The sequence below is a fragment of the Excalfactoria chinensis genome, chromosome 7 (genome assembly GCF_039878825.1).
Source record: "Excalfactoria chinensis isolate bCotChi1 chromosome 7, bCotChi1.hap2, whole genome shotgun sequence".
Taxonomy (NCBI): domain Eukaryota; kingdom Metazoa; phylum Chordata; class Aves; order Galliformes; family Phasianidae; genus Excalfactoria; species Excalfactoria chinensis.
The window spans coordinates 34,484,307-34,510,526 of record NC_092831.1 but is presented as its reverse complement, the minus strand read 5'-3'; the positions used below and the strand labels follow the sequence as shown (position 1 = coordinate 34,510,526).

At 38.2% G+C, this 26,220-nt stretch overlaps 1 protein-coding gene across 8 annotated transcripts in view; it reads left to right on the top strand.

The window, feature by feature from the left end:
* Window positions 1-26,220, top strand: part of PCNT (pericentrin) — an 87,987-nt gene that overhangs the window by 48,016 nt on the left and 13,751 nt on the right. For 7 of the 8 annotated variants that reach the window (XM_072341699.1, XM_072341698.1, XM_072341701.1 and 4 more), the window contains 18 exons: window positions 83-226; window positions 3,940-4,169; window positions 4,627-4,746; window positions 5,194-5,214; window positions 5,821-6,048; window positions 9,409-9,579; window positions 11,313-11,465; window positions 12,005-12,172; window positions 12,523-13,635; window positions 15,879-16,394; window positions 16,927-16,984; window positions 17,349-17,503; window positions 18,730-18,927; window positions 19,968-20,163; window positions 20,966-21,188; window positions 22,514-22,664; window positions 24,245-24,766; window positions 25,524-25,801. In XM_072341699.1, the coding sequence (XP_072197800.1) occupies window positions 83-226; window positions 3,940-4,169; window positions 4,627-4,746; window positions 5,194-5,214; window positions 5,821-6,048; window positions 9,409-9,579; window positions 11,313-11,465; window positions 12,005-12,172; window positions 12,523-13,635; window positions 15,879-16,394; window positions 16,927-16,984; window positions 17,349-17,503; window positions 18,730-18,927; window positions 19,968-20,163; window positions 20,966-21,188; window positions 22,514-22,664; window positions 24,245-24,766; window positions 25,524-25,801 (4,645 nt within the window). The remainder of the gene's footprint in view (window positions 1-82; window positions 227-3,939; window positions 4,170-4,626; window positions 4,747-5,193; window positions 5,215-5,820; window positions 6,049-9,408; window positions 9,580-11,312; window positions 11,466-12,004; window positions 12,173-12,522; window positions 13,636-15,878; window positions 16,395-16,926; window positions 16,985-17,348; window positions 17,504-18,729; window positions 18,928-19,967; window positions 20,164-20,965; window positions 21,189-22,513; window positions 22,665-24,244; window positions 24,767-25,523; window positions 25,802-26,220) is intronic. The other variant, XM_072341705.1, reaches the window with a different exon arrangement.

The following is a 26,220-nucleotide window of genomic DNA, read 5'->3' as shown; positions in this document are numbered from 1 at the left end:
GTTTGCTTGTGTTTTTAGGTTATATTTTTGCAATAGGTGAGTTTGTCTGCTGCTTTATATGCACTCTTACTTGGCATTTTAGGCATTATTGAAGGCTATGTTGCAGAAAAAGCTGCACTGGAGGAGGCCTTGAATCTAAAAGAAGAATCTGAGCGTCGCCTTGTTGTGGAGCTGGAGAATATGCGTGAGCGCTTTCAGGAACTAACCCAGGAGCAGGCAATTCTTGGTGAGGAGTGGGTATGACAACAGTAGTGAAAAAAGAGAATTGCAGTGCATCATGACTGGAGATTGTGTGTTTCTATAAGGCAACACTCTTTGGTTTGGTGGCTTTGTGACCAGCTTCATCTAGTACAGAATTTGGCAGGGTCTTTCTTAAAAAAAAGAAAAAACAAACCACAGAGCAGCTTTGTATTTTTTTTCCTACTGTGAAGACAGTACTGTTAATGAAGAGTACTGCTGTAGTCTTCTATTTTGTAGCAGAAATGCTAAGTCATGGCCTGAACCAGTGATTGAGCACCTGGTGGGAAGGCAGGGCCAACCAAGGGGCTCTCAAGTGTATGCAGTGCAGCACAGCTGAATGACTGGAAGGGCTGGGTCCACCCCTTCCCAGACCTCATTTAAGTGTTGGCAGTGGAAGCAAGGGTATCTCTCTGGAGATCCCTGTATACCTGAGGTTTTCTGATGGTAAGCAGCTTTCTTCCTTCATTTCCTTGTCCATGGCTGCTGCATTTGGGCTTGACTTCATTTGCTGCAGCCAAAAACTTCACCGCCTTACTATTATCACTGTGCTTTCTATCACATTGTAGTGTTACATATTTAGAAATGGAAAGCATCTGAGGGAGGGGAAAGAAAGCTTTCTGGACTTGGTCCTAAGCAATTGGCTCCGGGTGGCCCTGCTCAAGGCAGTGTGTTAGGCCAAATGTCCTTCACACATCCTTTCCAACTATAACCAATCTGCGAAAATAACTGCAATGAATTTACAGTATCAAGTCAGAAGAGAGATGACTTGCAGATTCAAGGCTTTTGGCTGCTTTCAGGGTGATGTTAGCCTGGTGATGGTAGAAGAAATAACATTCTAGGAAGATTATTGGAGTTATTAAAACAGAAAGCCATACTGATGATATCAACAGTATGAAAGTAAGTTACTTTTGCTCTGTTCTTTGGCCTTATCCTGTCTAAACATGATACACATTGTCCGTACTGGGGACTGGAAAGATTTGAGTTGATCAAGCTTATGTGGGTAGGTTTCTATGAGAAAGAGCATACTTAGAAAAACTGAATGAGAACCTTGCCTCACCACAGTGTCTCCAACAAAGTTATCTTCCACATTTCTGTAGAGGGGTGGCTCACCGAAGAGCCAGTGAGAACCACCAGAATGCCAAATCAATGTAGTCTATGTGACTTAACTCCTCCTGGCCTTGCTCCATCACTGCCTCAGCCCCAAGGGGTATGTGATAGGACTTCAGCTAGCTACAGAGAACTTACATAGGGAACTGGAGTTGAATAAAGGTGAACTCTTCAACATACTTGATGGACTCTAATAACAGTCAGTATTATGACACTCAGTAGTTGGTGCTATTCTGCTTTACAAATTAGGAATAAACATTTTTACAGTGACAGCAGTGATTTAACAACAATACGAGGAATCTTAGTGTAATATATGTACAGTACAATGTAATTGTTTTATTCATAGAGGAAAATTCAAATATGTTGTGTGAATTGCGCTGTGCAGGAACTCAAGACTAGATTATGCTGTTTCTTAGTCACCTAGATAGCATTATGTAGTTTTGACTGCTTGAGGTTGCGCCCTTAATACCATTTTAATACTTCTATAAATGAATTTCTGTGAATCATCTTCCAGTAGAGATTTTATCATTTGAGATCGCTGCCTTTCCATGACTGCTTAATGCCAAGATGAGCCTTCAGATGTGTTGCATAGATCTGTTCTATCTAAGCCAGATATATAACAGAGATCATTCCTGCATCATTCCTCCTTTAGTCAGGAGTAAAGGCAGCAGGAAACAAATTTCTAGTGAATTTTTCTACTGTTGGTAGTAAAAGATTGTAAGTTTCTCTACTTTTGGATTTGGGTCCACGACCAATGGTAATCTGTTACAGAATTCTACCTGTCTTTCAGTCTTACTGCATCACTTCTCTGCTGTTCTTGTCTGCCTCTTGTCTTCTCCCTGCCTCATCTTCCCTTATTCATCTTGCTGCTCTTCACCTTTTTTCTGACTGGATTCCACCACTGTACCGATCTTGTGGGCTGCCATCCTTCCCTGTCTGGCCATTTGACTCTGCTCTTGACATTTCAAACTTAGTGCAAAATATTCATGTTGTACATGTGTCAGTGTTAAAAGTTGTCTGTCTGAGCTCTCATATGACATATCAAAGATTATGTCCCAAAGGAAACACAAAAGATTATTTTCAAGTACTTTTGAATGCAAGTACTTCTGGCTGTCATGGAACTGTATGACAGATTGCAAAGACTGAATCTGTGCCAGCTCTTTGAATCCAATTGGATTGAATCCTGCTTTGAGTACGTTGGCAGAAACTAAAAAGGGGGCTAAGGCACTAGATATTCCATCTCAGCCTGGGAGAATCTGAAAAGCATACTAATTCTTATATAAAATGTGTGACTAACCAAGAATGTTGCAACAAACTTGCATGATTAAAATATAAAAGGATTTTTGTGGTAGCTGCAATCCAATTACAGACATGGATTAACATACAGGATAAGGAGCTCTGTGGCCTAATTAAGAAATATGCTTTTGCTGAGTAAAAGGTAGGCACTATCTGTATTATGCATGAGTTTCTTATGGTGACTAGAGAAATGTATTCTATTCTATTCTAATTCCCTGCCTAGCACAGCACAGCACTTGATAGAAAACAATCCCTGTTGTGCAGATATGGCATATATTAGTTGCACAGTTGCTTAATAGAATTCAGACTGTCCTTGGGACTCTCTGGACCTTCTGATTCAGTCTGAGATAACTTGCACAGGTGTATTTCTTGGTGGCAGGAGTCTGTTGCAGCTGGCTGACCTCCATTCTTCCTTTGTCCAAAAGGGCTATGAGGGAAATTGCTGAGGTGGTGGCTCTTCAGCTGCATGACTCTTCTACTGCGTGCATTCTGCCAGAGCTCTAGTTACAGTCACAGCTCCATGAATGCTTGATTTGGAAGTTGGATCGTAGTTCATGTAATTGTTCAATTATGGTACAGTACATTCAAAAAGGTTAAGGTGCGTATGGCACAACGGTTGCATAGTTGCTGTTAGGCATCAGAGACAAAATGATAAACAACTGAGTTTGTAAAAGCAGTTCTTCATTGAAAGGTACTTCTGGGCTATCAGTCAAAGACAGAAATTGCAGAGCAGCAGTAGAGCTTTTTAAGGTGTGCTACATACGTGTATATCTCCCTCACCTGTGGTTCCTCAAAGTCCTTCATTTATTCTGTGATTTGTTAGATAAAAATAAACCTGAAATGCCTCTAGCCTGGAGCCAGTGTATCTGAGTGTGAGGGAGGGAAGGGGAAGGGTACTTAATGTATTGTCTCACATGACTGCAAAAAAATGCTTTTTTAATCTTCCAAGTGGTGTGTTGTGCCCACTGACAGTGCACTTGTACAAGAATTAGCTGGTAAGGAACTTTGTCACTGAGAAGATCTTTATTTCAGTTGGTTTTGAAAACTACCAAGAGCAAATCTGGCAAGTGGTTAAAGAATCAGATACAGTTCTGTTTCTCTTGTTTAATTAACTGTTTAGGTTTTTTACTTTGCATATTTTGGTATCCTTTTAATGCAGAGGAAGCAGAGTTGCTACAGTAAGAGACCAAGGATAACAGAACCTACTGCAGAACCTCTTAATTCCCAGTCTTATCAACTCAGGTTGATTTTTGTACCCTATGCTGATAACGTTGTTATGTTTATGTTCTTGTTCAGGTCTACTCAAAGAAGTGGAACTTCTAGCAAAGGAGAAATTGGAACTTGAGTGTCAGGCAGAAAAGGACCATTCCAACTTACGCTCTCAAATGAAAGTTCTGGAGATGGAACTGGAAGAACAGCTGCATAGTAATCAAGACCTGACTAAACAGTTGATGGAGGCTGCTGAGTTAAAGCAACAAATTGAAGTCCTTGAAAAACAGCTTAAAAACCAGCGACAATTCATGGATGTAAGCAAGCTAGATGCTATATTCTCATGGTTTTTAGGTGATAAGTACTACTCCTAGTTTGCAGCAGTCCCTACAATACAATGCATTTTGTTTTCTTTAAAAGATAAGACCATTGTATTCTAGTCTTGAAAAAAATTAGAATTAAAAAAGAAGATTAAAAAACAAGAGAATTAGAAGTAGAATTAGATATATATTTTATTAATTGCTGATGGCAACTTGTATGTATGTTGGAGTTAGATTCTTTTTTTTTCCTTTGACTTTCCCTGTAATTTTAGCTAAGCTTTCAGGACTACAAAAAGTTCTTTAGGCACTTGTAAGTGAGCATGGCTTCTTCACAGCATAAAAAGCCAAAACAAAACCTGAGCAATGAAACAAACAAACAATAATTTCTTCTACTCAATAACTTAATGAAATAAAAAGTTTCTAAAAAAGGTTTTAATTATCTCTGGGTTGATAGGAACAAGCTATAGAAAGGGAACACGAACGTGATGATTTTCAGCAAGAAATTAAAAAGCTGGAAGAACAGTTAAAACTTTCAGCTAAGTTACAGAATTCAGGAGAGCCCAAGAAGTACGGGGTGAGTAAAATCATGTAAATCTCCTTTGGCCATTAAACTACAGTTAGATGCCAATAACTTTATCCTCTTTGGTGACTGGCTCTTAAGAGACTTCAGTGCGAGAGTACTTGCCTTACTTAGAAAGAAGTGTTTTATTTGATCACAAACTACAATGAAACTTCACAGTTTATGCGTCTGATTTAAATTAGCTGTGGAGAATACAGATACTACTCTACAAAGGACAACTGAGGAAAGGCTGCTGGGTTCCAAACGTGTTGCATTTACCCAACTACACTACCTGTCATACAAGATATTCTTTGTCTCTCTGACTTGTCCTATTTAAGTTTATAAATTAGTCCCTTTGTTCATATATTCATTTATTTGATACTTGGTTTCAAAAATTAACTTCTGGTTTTTTGTTTTTTGTTTTTTGTTTTTTGTTTTTTTCCATAAATGAACATTATACAGAACTGTGACTTGATTCTACAGGTATGGAAAACAGCATGAACATCTCTTTAACCTTTCTTTCTTCTTCCTTTCAAACCCTTCTCCTTAACTAGATACACTTCTGCTTTTTTCTCTTCTTCCTATGTCAAGTCTGCTTCAGTCTGACTCAGAGATAGTGATACATGTTTTAGAATGATGTGATCTTTTCAGGGGTGGGAAACTGCTTTCAATTTAATTTCTTGTCTTTAAATACTTCCTTTTAGTTTATTGATTTTAATGTGGTACTGCATCTAGCTCTAGGACTCCCCACACAAGAAAAAAGTGGACCTATTAGAGCACATCCAGAGAAGAGCAACGATGATCAGAAGGGAGCTGGGCCTTCAGAGTATAGTTCTATGCAGCATTTGCTAGAATACTATAAATGCTAAATGAGGGTAATCAAATTTGTATTTGAGAGCCACTCCATTCAGCAAGCAAAGTATCAGGAAGTTACTTTTTCATCCTTTTTCTGTCTCTGATTTATCTATAGTCTTAGCACTAGTTTAATCCATTGCAAAATTCTGCCTGCTTAGCCATGAAATTAGTCTTGGTTCCAACTGGAAGCTTCTTATGTTGCCTGAGTATCAGTCTAATGTGATTTCTGTATAGGTAGAATCTTTACAAGCAGAAGTAAAAGAGAAGGTGGATGATTACAATAAGCTGTTATTAGAAAAGGAACAAAAACATCAAGAAATTGCAGCTCGTGATAAAGAGATTGAAAAACTGGTGGCACAAGTACAAGAACTGGAGCACAGCAAAACTGAAGTCTCAAAGACTGTAAACTACTTGCAACAACAACTTCAAAAAATGAAGAAAGTAGAAACTGAATTAAAACAGGTAATTTTTAAATACTTAACTGGGATAGGCATTATTCAGACATTGTCTTCATGAGAGCTGTCAGTAACCTTGTTAGTGTTCTTGGAGACTATCCCTTGCATCAAGGAGTGAGAAATTATTGTGTTAATGGCAACTATTACAGCCACAGTTTTAAACAAACTCTGGCTTTATGTACTTTAAGACTTATTATTGTATTGACAGCTGTCATGTTTGCACATTTCTCTGGATGATCCTGAGAGATGGTATTACCAAATATAACGTATGATGGGTATTCAGTAAGTAACCATTTTAAAATCACATGTGCTTAATCAGTAGCCCTCCTTGCTGTATGTCTCTGGAGCCAGATCAATTATTGTGTTTTACATTACTACCTTGGATTTAATCACAGCTTAAGCAATTAAATTGCATTTATCAAACTCTTGCCTTCCTCTAAGCATTTGAGTATCCTTTTCTGCCTTATTATAATATATATTGTTTTCCTTCCAGCAATTTTCCTTTGTTACTCATTGTTCAGATGTATGTCAAGTTTGAAGATTTATGAATAGCATGATCTAAACTAAATTCACTTTTTCACTGATTGTTCCCTAAATAGTTGCTCCCACTATTTTAAAAATAGTGAACAAAGTGTTTTTATTTTAACTTCAGTTACATACGATATCGACTAGCAGGTCTCGGTTCATTAAGTAGTACTATTGCAATCTCACTGTTGCCAAATAGATGGTATCTGGAGAATTGCTTCAGATTTCTTTGCACAACAAAGGCTTCAACATAGTGGAACAAGTTCAACAGAGTACCATCGAGATGGTTAAAGGGCTGGAGCAGATGATTTATGAGGGGAAGCTGAACAGGTTTTGTTTATCTTTGTGAAGGTCGTATAGATGCCTACAACCATATTATAAAATGAGGTTATAGAAAGTACAGAGTCAGACTTGGTGGTGCGCTGTGGAAGGAGGAGAAAATACAGGGGAAATTCCAACTAAATGAGGGAGGGTAAGTGTCATACTGTGGACAGTCTGTGCTGAAAGACGCATTCAGTGTGGCAGTGGTTTCTCTGACTTTCAGTTACCTAGAATTTGGCTGGCCAAGTACCTGACCAGAGCCAAGTTTGTTCTGCTTTGAGCTAGGGTTCAGAGCAGAAAGCTCTAGAGATCTTTCCCTGTCAGCTTTCTGTCTAGTTTGCCTTGAAGTGAACAGAGTCTGCAGTGTGGTTGTTCATAAGTTGCTCTTGTATCTGAACCCCTGTCACTTTGTTGAACAGGTTTTCCTTATTTGTGTGAATTTAAACCATTCTTTTAGATCTCTGAATATCCCAGTAAATTGGTCATTCTCTAAAAATCCTAAATAAGCTAAATTTAAACTTTTTTGAGAAATAATCTTTTTTAATTTTAAACAAAGTTGCACCACTGGGTTTTCCTATTGCAGTTATTGTGATGGCTCATCATTAAGCAATTTTGTGAGACATGTAAGTGTCAAATAAGCTCTAAGAGCAATTGTGTGTCGCAAGATTTTTTTGGTAAAAATGCACTCAATATAAATAGCTGCTGTGGATCTTTATTGCCTCCACAATGCCAACATACAAAAATGTACACATTGCAGGTAATAGAGACTAGTTTTACTGAGAAATAGACCTAGAATGACTAATTTTGAATATGGGATGGTATTTATTTAATGGAGAATGGTAACTTAACTTGCATTTATCAGATTTATCCTGTCATCACATGCATAGAATTAAAAATTAAATATTCCTTGTTCCTTCCTTGTCTAGTTCCTTTCTGTTGTTCAAGCTGTTCATATGTAATAGTGATGCTTTTTGTTAGGGTTGGGCCACAGTAGGTTTTAAGCCCTTGTTTTTGCTCCCCGAAGTAGCCTGCTAGCCCATGCATTTTGGCAAAGAAGATGCCTTTATTTGTATGGGCATCCAGAAGTATCTCTTATATTGATGATAGAGTGCATAAAGCTCTGTTTTTCACCTGGGTTGCTGTTTGCTGTTGCTGGTTCACTGTCATGACCTTAGAACATAGCAACGGGAGAATGTTAAGAGAAACTTCACTCCTTTGTGCAGAGCTCTGGGAATAGTATGGCACACACACGTAGCTTTGCTGTGTACTAAATGTGGGAATATCTGAGAGGAAGTGGCCTGGTTCTGCTGTGATTGATCTGGATTTTCATGTTGTCATCAGGAGCTTTTTTTCAGCAATCAGAAGTTCTGGAATGGTGTGGATAATATCTTGCTTGTGGTTGATGTGAAATCTAAGATATAGGCACCAGTGTTACTTGGGTTTTGCTGCAGTCTCTGTCATGTCTGTCAGCAGGATTCCCAAGAGGCTGGTGGATACTGTAAGTTCTACACAGTGATAAGAAAAGTTTGTTTTTCCCTTCCAGGCAAACAAATATTTCTCTGGTAGGTGCTTTCCTATTCAAAAGTGTGGGTGGTACCTTCATAATTTCTTGCTTTATCATGTGAGAGATATTAGGTGAGGATGACAAAGCATTGCACCCCAACTGGCTGTCTCCCTGTCGTTTCCCCTTTCCTCCTGTGTGCTTTGTGGGTGGGGGAGATGTCTCTATTGATGCCAGTTCAGAATGGCTTTTTACCTAAGGGCTGCTGGCTGGAGTCTGGAGATCTTCAGTAACTGAGTGATGGTTTTGGCAGCTGTTTTAAATAGAGGTTATTCAATTTTTTCTCTTAATTAATCTAAAATAACCATGCTATTAAAGGTGTGTCTATTAGGCTGTGGCATATATATATATTTTTTTAAGAAAAAATGTGTGCCTATTGGTTGGATAACTACCCAAGTGAAGCTTTCATTCTTGAAGTGACCCAGATCCTGAGAAGGACTGTGAGAGAACCATGTTGGGAACTGAAGGAGAAGCTTTAAAAATAAAGACAAAAACATGATAGCTTGAGAGACTACGCAATCTGACAGGAATGTGGTGCTGGTGCTTCATGTTCTGATGTAATGTGATATATTTGTAGGTGGTGTTTGGTCTACCCTCCACCCCCTAAATCTTCACCTCTTGAGTTTATCTTGGTAAATATATGGTAACATACTCAAACTGGATATGGCTACAAGAAGATCATTAACCTTATGGAACAGTGTAAAATTGAAAAAGTATGGCGTTATGACTGTGTGCTAAATTTTCAGCAGTTAAACAGATTAGATTAACAAGTGTGCTAAAAACATTCAAGAGTGTTACATTGCTGTGCCTTTGTAGAGCACTGGAATTAAGTATTTTTGTTCTTGCATTGGAGCTTGAAGAATCATGCTTCAGGCATGAAGACATATTATGGAAGGATTATTCTGTTTGATTAGGTCTGTATATTGAGTACAGTCAACACTAACATAAATTACCTTGCAGGATAAAGAAGCATTGCAACAGCAGCAGTACAACAATTTGATTCAGATCTCTGCCCTGCAATCTAAACTGGATGAAGTGAGGCATGGAGTACCTGTGGAAGGCACTTCTGACCAAGGACTGAAGGAACGGTTACAGGCAGAACAGGAATCACTGGAGAGGAAAGAAGGAGAGGTAATCTGTTCAGTTTCAGTATTATCCTGTAGACTTTAGATCACTCATGTAGTTCTAGAATCGTTTTCTGCAAACTTGTAACTGAGAGTTTAATCCTTGGATTAAGTTTTTGAATGCACTTTCTCACCCCCATGTATTTATGCTGTATATTCAGATACTATCAGATAATGTTCACCCTCAGCGGTTCTGCAGACAACACCTGTCTGAGTGGTGCAGTTGATATGATAGAATGAAGAGGTGCCATGCAAAGGGACCTTGACAAACTTGAGTGGTGAGCCAGTATGAACCTAATGAGGTTCAACAAAGCCAAGTGCAAGGTGTTACGTTTGGTTTAGGACAATCCAAGATACGTGTTCAGACCTGGAGAAGAACTCATAGAGAGCAGCCCTGCTGAGGAAGGACTTAAGGGTCCTGCTGGATGAAAAACATAATGTAAACAAAGAGTGTGCATTTTCAGTCCTAAAGACTAACTTGGTTCTGAGCTGCTTCAAAAGAGGAGTGGCCAGCAGGGCAAGTGATGTGATTGCTTGTCTCTACTCAGCCTTCATGAGGCCAATCTGGAGTCTGAAGCCCCCAACACAAGAAAGATATGGAGCTGTTGGAACAGGTCTGGATGAGGGCCACTAAGATGGTCAGAGGGCTGAAGCACCACTTCTGTAAAGAGAATCTGAGCAACCCAGGCTTGCTTAGGCTGGAAAAGAGAAGACTGTGGGGAGAGCTCATTGTGGCCTCCCAGTTTTTAAAGGGAGATTATAAGCAGGAGGGAAATAAACTTTTTGCACCCTCTGATAGTGATAATAGAATGGTTTTAAAGGAATGGTTTTAAAATAGAAGAGGGGAGATTTAGATTAGAAGTAATGGGGAAATTTCTTACTGAGAGATTGGTGATGGCCTGGCACAGGCTGCTCTGGGAGAGGCAGCCTTGATCTAGTGTTTGATCAAGCCATTGGCAAGACTGCCTACAGCCTTGCCTTGGGGTCCCTTCCTGCCCAAGCCATTTTATGATTCTGTTGCATAATTTTTACATGTGTAATATACAAACACACAGACCAATTTAGGATGTGCGATAAGAGCAAAAAGCATTGTGTGATCCTCCAGTTGGTTGCTCATCTTTGTTACAAGAGCTGGAAGCTTCGTGTCTCAGTCAGTAGCCCTTTTTCTTAAAGCATCAGAACCTCGCTACATAGTAAAGCAAGAGATGGTAAAAAGAAAAAACAAACAAACAAAAAAAAAACTGTGAGGAATATGCCATTGCTTTTTTTCCTACATGTGTAAGGATTCATTGCTCAGATTTGTGGGTTTTTTAATAGCTGTGTACTGGGATTAGTGCTGTGGTGTTGCTTTCTGCCTTTTAATAGAAAAACAGTGTTACTGCTTGTGGTAACATCAAACATCAAAGGCTAACGCTTAGTTTTTTTATTAAGCATTTTATCTCAAGTTACATAAGTGGTCAAGCCTACATAGCTCAGAACATACGTTAACACATCTTTCATGAGCAGTTTCATTTTTATAAAGAAAAATAAAATCATCATTGCAGGAATTTGATACCCAGATGAGGAGCTGGAGTATAGCTTCTTGCTCTTTGTATGCCTCAGATATTAATGTCAGCTGATTAAGGTAAATTTAAAATTTAGGATCTGCTGAAACGACTTTCAGTAGGTATAGCAAAGAGTGAAACTTCTGCTTAAATTTCAGAGATTATTAAAACAACTATGCATTTTCTTTATTTCTAGATTGCAAGCTTGTTAGACCACCTAGAACAACATAAAGATAAGCTGACCAGTAAAAATGAGGAGATATTACAGCTGAAATTGCAGCTAGAGGTGCAAAAAAATCTTAGCACTTTCACTATCAACCAGCTTCAGGTAGAAAATGCACAATTGAAGGTAGGCCTCCTTAGCTTTAGTGTTCACTGGCTAAAACTTTGGAGACATCTTATTATAAGTATTGTGGTCTTTATTTCGTATTGTGATAAACATGCATTTTGTTTATTTCTCTTGTACTGAAAATGCAATATTCTCTTGACAAAAGATATCCTAGAATGCCTCAAACACTGTAGATTCATGCTTTGCTTACGGCAATATCTTCTATATTAATTTGACTTAGGAAGCTTAGTTTTTTCTCTGATCCTAATAAATTATGATGTGTACTGTTTTGTATGCATACCTGACAACTGAAGCCGTAGCAAATACTTTAAGTTGTAAAACTGGTTGATTGTCAGTCATTAGTTTTTGTCTCACCTTGAAAGTTAAGAAACAGTGTGCCAGTTTAATCCAGTGATACAAACTCAAATAAACTAGTTGCCCTTGTTCTCTTCCTTACTGTATTATTAAGAAAACATTTAAATACAGGCTATAATTCCCTTCTGCCACTGGGCTGGGAGAGAAATAGGCTTTTCTAATGAGATTAATGTTTTTCTCATTAGGATCTAACAAAACTTCATGTAAAGCAAAATCAGGATTTAGATGTAAGTGATGCCTCAGTTCTGTCCTTCCCGCAAGCACTACTTAGAGAAAAGAATCAAGAAATAGATCACCTGAATGAACAGCTGAGAAGACTCAAGTATGAGCTAGTGAATACCCTCGAGAATAAAGTAAGAATATTTACTAGAAGTTCACTGCTTGATTTTTGGAGGAGATCATAGAATCATAGTATCATTTGAGTTGGAAGGGATCCTTGAAGTCCAACTCAACTCTAGTCCAACTCTCCTGAAATGAGCAACGTTGTCATATAGCAAATGAAGTCTGTTTGGTAATTCTCTTAAGAAAGTAGAGAGTATTCTGAGTAGCTGTTCACCTGAAATTTAGAGTTTTTCCTGCTGTGTCACATTTATGATTTAATACCTATGCAATCTAAAGAAAGAAAAAACAGTGTTTTGAATTCTACATGCAATAGTTATTTTGCCTACGTACTTTAATATTTCAGCGTTATCCTTTTGTTCAGGTTGTGGAAGACCAAAAATCTGAAATTGAGGAACTCAGGTCTATTATTGAGCACCTTCGTGGGGACCAGGAACGGCTGTGTAAAGACAAAGATGAAGAGGTAGAGCAACTTCATGGAGTAATTGAGAAGCTACAAAAAGAGTTGGCACAATTTGGACCAGTATGTCATGAAGTTAGTGACAACCAAGGTGACATTTTTCAATTTGGGTTGGAAAAATCAGTGGAAAACCTGCAGAAGGAGTTGAAGAAAGGGCTGATAGATTGTCAGGGTGATACTGATCTACATGGAAGAAATGCATTGCTACTCTCCAAGGTGATGGAACTTGAGGAAGAGCTAGAGTTTGCCTCAGCTGCTAGAAAAGACCTGCTGCAGCAGCTGGAAGAAAAAGAATCGCAGTTCAAAATGGAAGTGGAAATTTTAGATAAAAAATGCCAGAACTTGCAGGAATCATCAAGACAGCACTGTGCAGAGCTAAACACTCTGAGATTACAGTACAGTGCACTTCAGGAAGAGTACAGCCTTCTCCAAACACTTATTTCTCAGAGAGAGTCTGAAGCAAGGATTGCTGCTTCTCATGTTCAGGAACTCAAAGATAGTGTTAAAGACAGGGAAGTGAGTATTCTTGGAAAAGATAAGCAGGTAAAGACAATGGCAGATCAAAGAAAAGATGAAGAAGGTGAATTGCAGTACTTAACAAAACAGGCATCAGAGCTTGAAACTGAGTTGAAAAAGAGAGATGCAAGTCAGGCTCAAGATGCTTATGGTCATGAATTAGAAGTTTCTAGACTTGATTTACATGAGCAAGCAATGAATCAGGAAGAAGTATCTAATCAGAGAGAAACTGATGAATTGCAAGGTAACACAACAAAATTGAAGGATCAAATCAAGATTTACACAAAAGAGCTTGAAGACTTACGTTTGGAAAGAGATGAACTTATTGCACAGTTGGAATTGTACAAGCCAAAGGAGCAATGTGATAAGGAGAATGCTAACTCTCTTGAGCTGTTCTGCTGGGGACAAAGACAGGGTGAAGTTCTTAAGAAAGGAATGAAGGAACTGGAAGCACTGGAAACACATGTTGGTCAGTCATTTGCTTCCCCAGCTGATAATCTGGTATGTGATTTTATTTTTTTAATTGTGTCCTGATTTTGTTTTTAGTAAGCTAACTTTGTGTTTTGTAAAGCCTTCTTGCTTGTCTTCTTTTCAGTGCTGTAATAGTAGAAATAAAAAAGCTGATTCAATGGCCTATACTACTCTCTTCTAAGAAAGAGTGATGATGATTAATGTCGTATAAAAATGGCTTTATTGAGTCAGTTTAAGGGTCTGTTTTTGCATCGTTTCTCAGGCACTGACTAGAGAGAAATAATTCTATTATAAACCTTTATTTACTCCTAACCATTTTATTTTCTCCAAATAACAAAACATGAGCTTATATTAAGTTGTTCAGTTTTTGAAACAGTAGAATTCAGATTACTTGTTTTTTAGAGAGCTATATTCATCTGCCATATACCAAATTACTGTCCACTAAGGCTGCCTTACACAGGTGATAAGTGTTGGTAAGAGAGCTTATGTTGTGGTTGTCCAACCTTTTGGCTTGCTTGGGCCACACCGAGTGAACAGGAATTGTCTTGTACCATATACATAAAGGTTGCTTTGAAAGTCCTATTTATTTCCGTGAAAACTACAACTGATACAAATAACACCTTTGACAGGACAAATTCCCAGTTCCAAAATGCTGTTTTTCACTGTAGTCACCGCCATTAGCTGTGCATTTTCACCAGTGATGAACAAGAGACTGCATGTCACACTCAAAAATATATGCTGGCAAAAGGGACCTGCTGTCACCACTGCTGAAACGCACCACCACTGCTTCACCGTGTTCACATCCACAGTTTGGTCTCCATAAACGTTCAGCAAGTGTCAATGAATGTCAGTACATCAAAACATGATGGACTATTGGTGGGAAGGTTCAACCTCTACTGCCGCACCACCACCATCTGCCTCTTTTGTTGTGGGCCAACATCATGAAATAGGAGGCATTACTTCCAAAGCAGCCCTCAGAAAATGTGTAGTATAGTTGATGTATGTAAGTAGCAAAATTTATTTTAGTGTTCAATATTGTTTTAATTAAAACGAAAAAACAGAAACAGAACTGGTGGGATATTTGACCCCCTTTTTATGAAAGTAATGTGTCAATCCCTGGCTTGATGGCAGTGGCTACAATTCTTACTGAGATCTCAAGGTGCTCATCAGAGATCTTTGAGGAAATTTTACTCCTCCTGTACTTCATCCTTGACAACAGTTGTTCACAAATGTATGTGCGGCCAAAAAGCAATGATGTGTGTAAAGTGTGACTGTGAAGAGAGGAATGTTTTTCTTTGGTAAGATAGGGCTTATAAAAGTGAAGTGACATGATCAGATTTTTGAGTTGAATGTCTAATTGCAGCTCTTCACATTCCACTAGAAAATACCTAGGTGATGTATTTATGTTGACTGAAAATGTAGTTGCAAACATATCAAAGATGACTGAAACCTGTTCTCAAATTACTTTATTGGTATGGAATGCATAGCTGTATATTTTTCACTCTTGCACTTGGGTTGGGGAAATTTCAGGTATTTATTTAGAGTACCAAATCAGAAAACCTGCATGAAATTAAACAGTTCTTTACTTACTCCTAAATAGCGAATTAAAGCTGGTTGAAAATGTTAGCATTGAAGAGCCTTTATGTAGCAGTGGATGTGATGCAAACAAATGCAGTGTTCTTCGAGGAGCAATGAAACACCTTACAGTTAATCTTAGCTTCAAAAGTAGAAGCAGTGAAAATTAGGAAATACATTAACATGAAAAGTGGAAGAGTATCTAAAAGGTGATAGTTCCTAGTTTCTTCTGAGGTGGAATGGCATGTACAGGAGCCATCCATAGAACTACTCTTCCTAACTCTTTTTTTTTGTGTGTGTGTGTCCCGGATCAGAAATTAAGACTTAAGTTAATTCAGGACATTTTTCTAGTTTTGGCTTATTTTTTTTTGTTTGTTTGTTTTGTTTTTTGAAGTAGGAGGATTATCTACACAGCTACAAAGAATATCCTTTTTCTTGTGCAATTTTCTTCTTGCAAAAGTCAGCAGGTATATTTTTTTCTGTATAGGATAAATTTTTACTCTGCTGATGATTTGCCTGTTTAAAAAAGACAGGTTAAGCTGGTGTGTAAACTGAAGTTTGGAATTGTTTTTATATAAAATCTAGCAATCATCATAGATTTGATTAATAAATCAGAGAGGGACTTTTAAGCGTACATTTTACATTTCTAAAATCATATTTAAATCCCACCGAATAATTAACGTGTTATCTCATTGCAGGAAAATGTTGCTTTGTTTGACTTTACTGCTCATGATAGAAATAAACAATCTCAGGTTAAGCAATCAGAAGAAACTATCTCGATTCAGAAGTTGGACATGATCAGCAGCTCTGAAGAACAGCAAACTTTGAAAAAGCAGCACAGTCTAATTCCCTGTTCTCCAGAAACCAATGTGGATGGAGGCTGTACCAAAGGTACTGTTAAAAACTTCCAGGATTTCATTGTGGATGTGACTTCATGGGACTCCCCTGAGGTTATGAGAAAGCAAGATACAAGCATGGAACTTCCATCAGTGCTTAATCTGACACCCTTTTCAGAAGCTGAAAGTACAGGTCTTGAGATGGTGCACAGTAGGTCATCCCTGCGGGGTGATAATTCTGTTTTGTTGGGATTTTCTCACCTTTATGTAAATGGCAGTGAGGAAGCAGCAGACAGAGCAGATGTAAAATCATCAATTTCCTCCAAAAGTACCTACTCTGCTGATGCTGATGATGAAGATATGGAAAAGAAGAGTTTGGTAAGTGGTATTTCATGTCTGATTTCCTTCTAATTACAGAAGACTGCTCAGTTTTGTCCTCCTAAACCAGTGCTGAACCATTGGCTCTAAGCAGTAGAAATCTATACACTGAAGCACTGTACAGTCTTGTTCTGGATATACCATTATTAGTTTATCTCTCACTGTCAGACACTAGAGAAAACTCTGGACTGCACTCAAGCTCTATCTACCACAGCTTATAGTATTACCTCTTAAATTACAAACCATCTGAGACTAAACAAAAAATGCTTTTCTTTCAAAGGCCGTTCTGTTTCTTCAGAGTATTAAAAGGGAGGAAAATTCAGGTGAAAAGACTTTTGCTGAGTACCAGTGGTGCATTTGTTGTTGTATTTGCTGTAACTAACTTTGAAATCAAGTAGGCTAAATTCAACACCAATAATAAAGTCACTGTAAGTATAGAAACAGTGTCTGATTTCAGAAAACTAAATTAATGTGAAAAACTATTTCCAAGCAGATGAGAGCAACAGATAATCTAACTCCATCTGATTTGCAGGATGACGTAAGATCAGGAGCATCTGCCATAGACGTGCTGAGCAATGGATGTGACAGCAGTGAGTTTAACTTTGTGTATTCCTTTTACCTTTTAATAACTGGTGTAAAAGTATACCATTTCCACTATCCCCAGTTTAATTTTACTGTGCATCATTCATTCGAAAGTTGTCCTTTTCTTAGTTGGCTCAGAAATGTTTGTATATTCAAACTAGTGAAAGCCTGCTTTTACCTTTTAATTTGTACATGCTAGAAATGAGACATGGGAGTTTAGTGAGTCCTGACATAACAACATCATCTTCTCTGCGGCCAAAGGCATCTTAGGACTTTTTTACTTGTTTAAGTTGGTTGTCTTGCACAGTTCTGCTGGTTTTGAGTTCTCTGTGTTAGTAACCCCTGGGGTGGGGGAACTATCTCTTTCTCTAGGTACCGGATCAAATCTGGCAGCTAAACTGAATGAGCAGCTACAAACATCAGACCATTCAGATGCTAATTTCATGGCTTACCTACAGTACTGTGGCATGTTTCCAGATATTATGGAATCAGTGAGAGAAAAGGAAATGCTTTCCCCACAACTAAAGGTAATATATAAATCATGTAAGCATATGAGTGAATGAGAATTGAAAATGCAGAAATTAAATGCTGATAGTGTAAACTGCTATGTTTGCACTGTAAACTCTCTATAATGGCTTTAACCTCAAGTTGAGGTAGGCTACAGGGAGTTCAATTGCAATAGTACTTGAAGAAACATGAGTGATATTAAAAGAGAAACAGTATACTTTCAACATAGTAAGTGCTGCTCCCCAAAAGTCTAATAGGCACTTTCAGTTTACTCAGTAGATGAAGGAGGATATAAAAAAACAGAGTTGTTAAGTATTTAGTTGCTTTCATGGATTGTCAGTTATTCCTGGAAAATCTGCACAGTCCTGTACTGAGCGATTTAGTGTGCTTCCATTGTTAATTTTTGCTGAAGGGTTGTAGCATGAAACATTGCTTCTTGCAGTACTAATTGAACCTGAACTCAGGTTGATTCAAGTTAAGTTTTTCACAAAAATATCAAAGAAAATACATCAGTAGTTAAGGAAAAATACTGTGGTATTGTTAAAGTGAGTAGCAAAAAGATACAGCTCTGTGTGAGGGCTGAGGTTTTTTTGGTCACATGTAAGTAGAAAATGGCTTAAATCTCCAGTGACTCTTCCTGAAATGAGACATCTGTGCATTGGATAATAGCTTGTGATCAGGGAATTTGTTTAAAACAGATTATTTTGCTTGACAGTTCTAGGGAAAATGGAGTTCACTGTGTAAATTAAGACTGATTATTTTGGGAGGTGTTATTTCTATGTAATCTGCTAGACCAAACTAAGGTTGTTTAAATGCATAATTAGGTTTTCTGGTATCACTGGCATATGGTGACATGATAGAACGTGGATAATTTTTCAATGAATATGTACTTCAGAGAGAACAAAGACTGAGTATGGTCCTTTGGCTTAGTTGCATGTTTGCATGGTGGCATACACAGCAATAGATAGGCTGGTCTGTGCTTCAACATTTGTACTGTAACAGTACCAATCTCAGTTGTTAGGAGACAGTCAGCAGTTCCCAGAGAATGTTATGTATGGGTGTGTGAGTGTATTCTGATCTTGCTAGGCACATCAAGTAGTGGAACAGAATTGCATGCCTTTATTGTTATTACAACCTAGTACGAACTTAATTTTGTTGTTTATTTCTACTGCTTCCTACTCATATACTGTCATGATGGTGATGCCTATTTCCTAATATTTAGTATTGCATTCTTTTTCTTTCTCAGACTGTACTGAAGTTGGTGTATGAGGAGAGCCACAAGATATTGGCTTTGTCAGACCATTCCTTTGGTTTTAGGGAGCTGAAGAACGTTCATCAGACAAGAGCAATCATGGAAGGATGGCAAAAAGAGGGCTTAGCCTTGCTGAATGCTATACAGTCACTGAAAGATTATCTTAGCAAGATGGCAGATAGAGGAGATAAGGTAAGACAAGGAAGATGGCTCCCAGCCTTTAAAGTGTTTGACTTTTTTTTGTATCTATATATGTGTGTATATGCATACGCTGTGTATATTATTACATGTATATACATATATATGTAAGAGGAATAGAGGACTCCTAAGATTTGAACAGGACTCTTGAATGCCTTGGGTCTACTTAAATTACTAGTAATGATATCAATGAGTAGGTTAGAGAGAGATCATATAGGTATGTGGTTTGTTTGGGGTTTTTTTTTCCAATAAAAACCAACACAGGAGCATTCAGATTTTGCTACTGATTGTAGAGGAGAACTTCTGTCTGAGAAGGAGAGAAACATGCTGCAAATTGACCTGAAGTTTCATGTCTCCAATTCTGGGTGTGGTGATGAAGTTGGGTTAGTGGAAAAACTGGTATATGTAGTGAAACAAGAAATTGTTATGCTCCCAAATCTCATCTATTCCCTCATACTTAAATTTTGAGGTTAGATCTGGACATGGATACTATCATTGTTTTAAAGATTTATTAATTCAGTTGTTAGATCATGCCCTGTGCATTAATCTAGATTGGGTGGGATCATGAGGCTTTCATAGAGTCTGTGTTTTGGTACCATTTTCTGAAACTCTTGTGTCTTGTGTTATAAAGCCTATTGATTTTTTTACCTAGCAGCCAGAAAAAAAGCAGTGACCTCCAGACTGGAGCTGGGAAAAGGAAATGCTTGATAAAATAATCTGGAGCTTCACAAGCTTCTCTTGCAAAGAGTGTATCCTGAGCTAACTCTTTATTGGTTTGGGATTTTTTCATTATAACAATTGGATTTCAGCTTCAGTGTATAAACTACTATTAATAATATGCTGTTTAGAAGCTAGTAAAGTTGAGTCTTGTGTTTCTTAAGGTTAACTTTTTGAATTAAAATGATTTATGAACTTGGTCATTTGGATTTGCCTCCTTGTAACAGTTGTATATGTGGGGGATACTCTGGGATTTATCTTTGTAGAAGGAAGAAAGAATATGCTGGTAGATTTAATAGGACTTGGTTCTTTTTTAGGAGGAACAGAGGCAGATGGTTGTGGAGCACCTTTTCTCTTCAGACCGGAACAACTTGCTCTCTGAGATACAGGAGCTTCGAGCTCAACTACGCATGACACATCTTCAGAATCAAGAGAAGCTACAACAGTTGCAGGAAACTCTTACTAACGTAGAAGATCATGGGAGCAAACAAGAACACCAGCTTCGAAGGAAAGGTAATAATTGTCAAGTTCTTGTTTTCTGCTTTTCTATGTCAGTTCTTTCTTTTTTACTTAGCAGATATAAGGAAAAAATTACATACTATTCTGCAAAGAAGCTGATGATAAACAGTTCTTCAGTTTAATTAGTGCACTTATGGTTCCTGCTATTTTAGCAGGGTAAGAAGCAGGCCTTTTCTTCTTAATCCGAATGTTAGTGGTTAAGAAAATTCTGTGAAAAATAAAGAAGCTTAAAAAAAAACAAAACAGGATATACATATATATATATATACACACACACACACACATATACATATATATAATATATATGTATAAAACAGGATATTTATTTATATATATATATACATATATATATATAACAGGATATATATATAAATATATATATATGATGAATATATATATATATATATTTAATGTTAAATGAATGTTTTTTTCTAACAAGTTGTAGAATCTATTATTAATAGGTGATCTGCAGTACATCACAGTAGCTCATTTAGTCTGATACGGCTTTTATATTCTTCCCTTGTCCACTAGCAGCAAAGCTTTAGCATATTTCATAGAATCACCAAGGTTGGAAAAGACCTAAAAGATCATACAGTCCAACCGTTCATCTATTACCAATAGCCCAATAGCAATATTTGTACATCTTTCCAGTTATTCATATCATATCTGAAAATAAATGAATTCTCTGGTCAAGAATACTTTAATGCAACTCATTTTTCTGCAATTGGAGCAGTATGACTGATAAACATACTGTCAAAATCACTGTAATATGAATGTTCATGTTTTCTTATCCTAGTTGAATTATTAGAATATAAACTTCAGCAGGAAAAATGCATTGTGAGTGACCTGCATAGCACACTGTCTGAGGAGCAGAAGAGAGCCTCTGAAACATGTGAACTCTTGAATCAAGAAAAAGCAGCAGTATCAACCCTGAAGTCAGATCTATATGAACATAAACAAGAGAATGAAAGGCTGCAGAAATCCCTAGAAGAGCATCAGAGAGAAATAAACAAGCTCCGGTAAGAAGTACAGTTTGTGTATTTAAATTTATTAACAAGTCTGAGAAAGCTTTATCCACAAATACACCTCTGTTATTTTTCATATATGCCAGCTCTTTGTTCAAATTTACCTTCTTCCACAAAATCTCAACAGTGAAGGGATATTGTATGGGCATAGCAAAAATGATAATTGCCTCTTAACTACAGGCTTGTATCTGTCCCTTCTGTACCTCTCTGGGTGTTTAACACCACTAGGTAGATCAGCTCCACCACATCACACTCTAGTTCTCTGTCCTCAACGGAATAGATGGAGAAGGTATGATGAAAAAGGCTGGTGGGTTGAGATAAGAACAGGGAGATTCCTCAACAATTACCATCACAATCAAAAAAGACTCAGTATAAGAGAGCATAATGTAGCATAGTGCCTATTGCTAACAAAGTTGAGCAGTGAGAACTAGAAATAAACTTAAAACACCTTCTCCCATCCACCTCTTCCTCCCAGAGTATTGCAGGGGAGTAGCTATGGTCAGTCTCTAACACTTCTTCATCTGCAGCTTCTCCGTGGTCATTCCCCTCCTCTGTTCCATTTGGGGTCCCTTCCCCAAAATGCCATTCTTCCCCAACCAATCTTTTGTGGACCGAGGGGTCTGCTGCTCTCCAAGCACTGCTCCAGCACTGCTCTGTACCACAGGGCTCATCCCTCAATAGCGCATTGCTCCAACATGGGGCCTCTTGGGCAGCAGCTCCTCCAGACCTCATGCTGCAGTTTTTTCTTAAGTCTGCCCCAGAGGCATACCCAGCACCACTCATGGCTCAGCAGCGGGTCCTTTTTGAAGTAGCTGGAGCTGGCTGTGATCTGATGTGGAGTAGTGCTGGGCTCTGCTCACAGAGGGCACTCCTACAACCCCCTACTACCAAAACCTTGCCATGCAAATCTAACACATCTTTGCTATTCTGCTACTTTTGTCTTGGTCTCTTGCTTGGCACTTTTGTCTGCCTGTCATTTTGCTGTGCTCTTTTTATAGTTTTTCTTTCTACCTTCTTATTCCTAGTGTATGCCAGTGGTTTTCTTTCCTTTCCCAGAACGCACATTTTGTTCTACCAAGCTAGATTATTTATCCCTGTCTTCTATTAGTTACTTATAGGATAGTTCTAGCTTTGCTTGCAGGGAGAGAAACTGTTTACAGATGCAAAAATTTGTGACTTGAAACTGACCCTATAAGAAGCCCACATAGGGAAATAAATCTGTAGGTCAGATCACAAAAAGTAATCCAAAGCGTCTCACTTGCATCACTAGAGAAGGATATTTTGTTCTGAACATACAAATGTCATTTTGAACTTTTCAGTTCTGAATTGGAAAGTAAAGAGAAGGATTTGACAGCTACTCTGCAGGAGTTGCAGACTGAACGTCTGACAGAAACAGAGCTGCGAGCTTTGCTTGAGGAACAACAGCTTCAGCATAAGAAAGCAGAAGATGAAAAGAAAAAGGCCTTGGAGGTAATGCCTAACATCTTAACCTCATACACCAAGAGAAGTGAACTAACCAGTTATTTTTGTACTATTTCATATCCAGTGTTTTCATTCAATGACAGTTTACAAAAAAGAAAAAAGCTTCTACCTAATGTTCATGGCATTTTTCCCATGCAGAATTAAAGCTTTCTGTTATATTCCTTAACAGCATCTATGGAAATAAGCAGAAGTTGGATGCATCCTTTTGACATTTTAATGTTTTCAGATCCTTATACTATCTTAGGGTCAGTTTTGTACCGCCTGTTGCTGTATAGAGAGAGAGACAGACTCCACAATTGTGTAACCAGGCCTTTCATTACAAAGCAAGTGTGCTGTGAGGATGTGCAGTGTGTGACTGAGATTACAGAGAAAACCAAGCACTGATACAAATGCCTGGGAGAAAGTAACAGAAACCTTTCTAATGTAATTTATCTGAGGTCCAGCAGTCTTCGTTTTGTTTTGGTTTTGTTTCTGTACCCTAATTTCTGAATTGAGTGGGAAACAACTTACCAGCTTTCTCACTGATACTGTGATAGAAATGATTCTTGTAAAAGACAATCATCTTCTCATTCCTGTCTTTTTAACATATATCTTTTGTAAAATTACAAACCAAAGCCAAACTCATCTGACAGTTTCCTTATGGTCTGCCCTCTCATTTTTGTTCTCCTTCTGGTAATTATTTAAGTGTGTAGGTGTTTTGTCTTTGTTGGTTTGGCTTTTTTTCTGCTTTTATGTTGGAGCATGTTAGCACTGTATGTATCTTGAACAAAGGCTGCTCATGCAGAGAACATGGGGACCATCTTGGTCAAAAGCAAAGTGAAAGTGCACTGCCACAGGTAAAGCTGTGCAAGAGATGAGACCATTCTCAGGTTACTGCAGTCTTGCATTCTCAAATCCTCCCTTGGACCAGTACTACATGGAACTGATGGTACCAGGTTTGTGCCACATGTCTACTGCATAGTGGTCAGAGATACGGTGCTGCCTGGGGAAGGAGGGCAGAAAACCCTGACAGGTTTGTTCTGACTTTCTGAAAGCATTGTGAGGCGGCCCCTTCATTTACTTGCTTCCTTTATGAAAGGAGACTGATGAAAATGGGTTATTGTTATCAGTCTGTACTGCATTTTTTAAATAGGTGGGCTGTAAAACCAAAAGGTCTTATAGATAGTCTTACTGCTTAGGTGACTTTTTTTTGGTGTTTTTTAATCAATTCAGGTTATTTCTGCTTCAGATATGATTTAAGATGATGGGGTGATGTTAAAAAAAAAAAAAATTGATTTCTCAGTGAGGTTACTAATGATTGAAGGAAAAATAATGTACCACAAGATTTTTTCATATTAAGAGCCTTGGTTGTATTAACTGGTATCATGATTGTAAAGAGCATATTTCTGGCACTCAGAAAATTGAACTTGTGTTTACAAATTAATTTTTTAAATACCTGAACTAGTCTGGCTCAATCTTGATTTCTTTTCTCCTTGAAGAAAACATAATTTTGAAAATTACTGAATGACAGAGTGCCCCACAAATGAGTGCTTATGCTAGAATATCACTGTGTTTCTCTTATTGTGCAGGATTTACAGGCTGCCTTGGATTTGCAGATGGTGCAGAATAACAAGCTGTCTGTATCCTTGGAGCATGAACAAATAATAAATGATAATCTCCGCAAGGAACTTCGGATAGAATATTCCCGCTGTGAAGCGTTATTGTCTCAAGAACATGACAAAGTGTTGGAGCTACAGAAGAACTTGGATGCTGAGAGAAACCATTCTTTGGAGCTCTTGAATTCCTTGAATCACGAACGTGTTTTGACAGAACAGTTGAGCATGCAAGCTAAGGAGGATGCTTCTTGTCAGCGCAGGGAGTTATTGCTAGAACAGGCCTTTATACGAGAGCTCCAAGCCCAGCTGGAGGAAGAGAGATCCCACAAGACAGAGCTAGTTGCTATCATTGAGAAAACATACCAGAAAGCCATTCGTTCCAATAGGCAACTAGAGGCTAAAGTACAGATGTGTTGTGAAGAAACACAGATGGAGAAAGAGACCACTAACAAACTCCGAGCGACACTGGAGTCTCTTCAGAGTCAAAAACAAGAGGTAATCCATTCCTTGGAGGCCCAGAAGGAGAGAGAGGCAAAGCTAAAAGCTAAGTGGGAAGAATTGCAGTTACTCTTCAAAACAATGCAAGATAAAAATAAGAAAAAGTAGAGAGAGCAAAGGCAGAAGCAACAAACAGAAAAAGAGGAGGGCTGACAGAAAGATCAGGAGAGACTTTTAAGAATGTCTGAGTCTTCCCTTAGATTGAATTACCCATGAATTGGGAGTTAACGCAGTGGATAATGTCCTCTAATTAAAATGTTTCCTTCCCTGTAACAGAGTGTTCTGAAAAATGCTTTAAACCAGCTGCCTGCATTTTTCAAATGTAGCTGTTTTCTAGGTTTAGGTCTATGCTGGGGATTGCCTCTTGTTAGCAAATGGAGGAGATTTTGAGTGTGGTTTAAACATAGTTTAAAGGTTAAACTAGGTTTCACCCTTGTTTCTCAGCTCCTTCACTTTCAGTAGAGGAACAGGGGGCTTTGTAGACTCTCTGAAGACTTGCAAGTCACAAAGTCAGGAAATGGATGGAAAAGATGCCCACTCTGTAGTTGTTAAATGGCCTCCTGGAAGCCCTGGAGTGCAGTAGTATAAGTCTTCTTCTGTAAAGTGGTATATGGCTTAAGAAACATTGAGGTGTGGATATGTTAGATGGGTGTGGTGCTTTCATATCTGGTCTGCGTATCTAAATCTACATATGTATTGGGGTGTGTGTGTATGTACAAGTGGCAATTTATTACTACTTGTTCTGTTAAAATAGCAAAACTTGGAACTGCAACACCAGAGGGATGAACAAAGAATTAAAGAGATGCAGGAAATCATGGCGATCTTAGAGGAAACAGAAAGAAGTGCTCCATCTCCCAGCAGTCAACAAGGACTGTTGTGTACTTCAGACAAAGATCAAAATGCCAAAGAGCCCATGACAAAAGAAACTGGAAAATTCAACTTGCAGCAGCAGCAACAGCTGGAGAAGATAAGACAACAGTTGCTTTTTGTAGCTGCACGTCTCATTGAGTTAATGTGTAAAACTGTAGATAAGTGAGTAGCTTAAATACTGTTCATAAAACAGTAGTTTTCTCTCCGTACAGCTTCTGAACTTGCACAGATCATGGTTGAGAGCCATCAGCTAAAGGAAATGGGTCATGTATCATTTCCTCTGCTTACAAGACCATGATGTGAAACCGTGATTTCATGGTGCTAGCAGACTGTGTTTAGAAGGTTGTCATCCCACAGCAGCCATTCCTGTACAAATCTTTTGTGCCTGCCTGTGAACCAGATCTGTGAAGTAACCTTTCATAAAAAGAACAACTCCAAAAATTTAAACCTGGAGTTTGAAGGAGTTTTTTTTTTGTTAGTTTGCAGCTGAGAGCAATCAGAAAAACAGCTTAATCAAGGCAGCTGCAGTTTGGAATGGGGGGCTCTATTGAGGAAGGGAAAAGTTGACCAAGCTCAGTAAT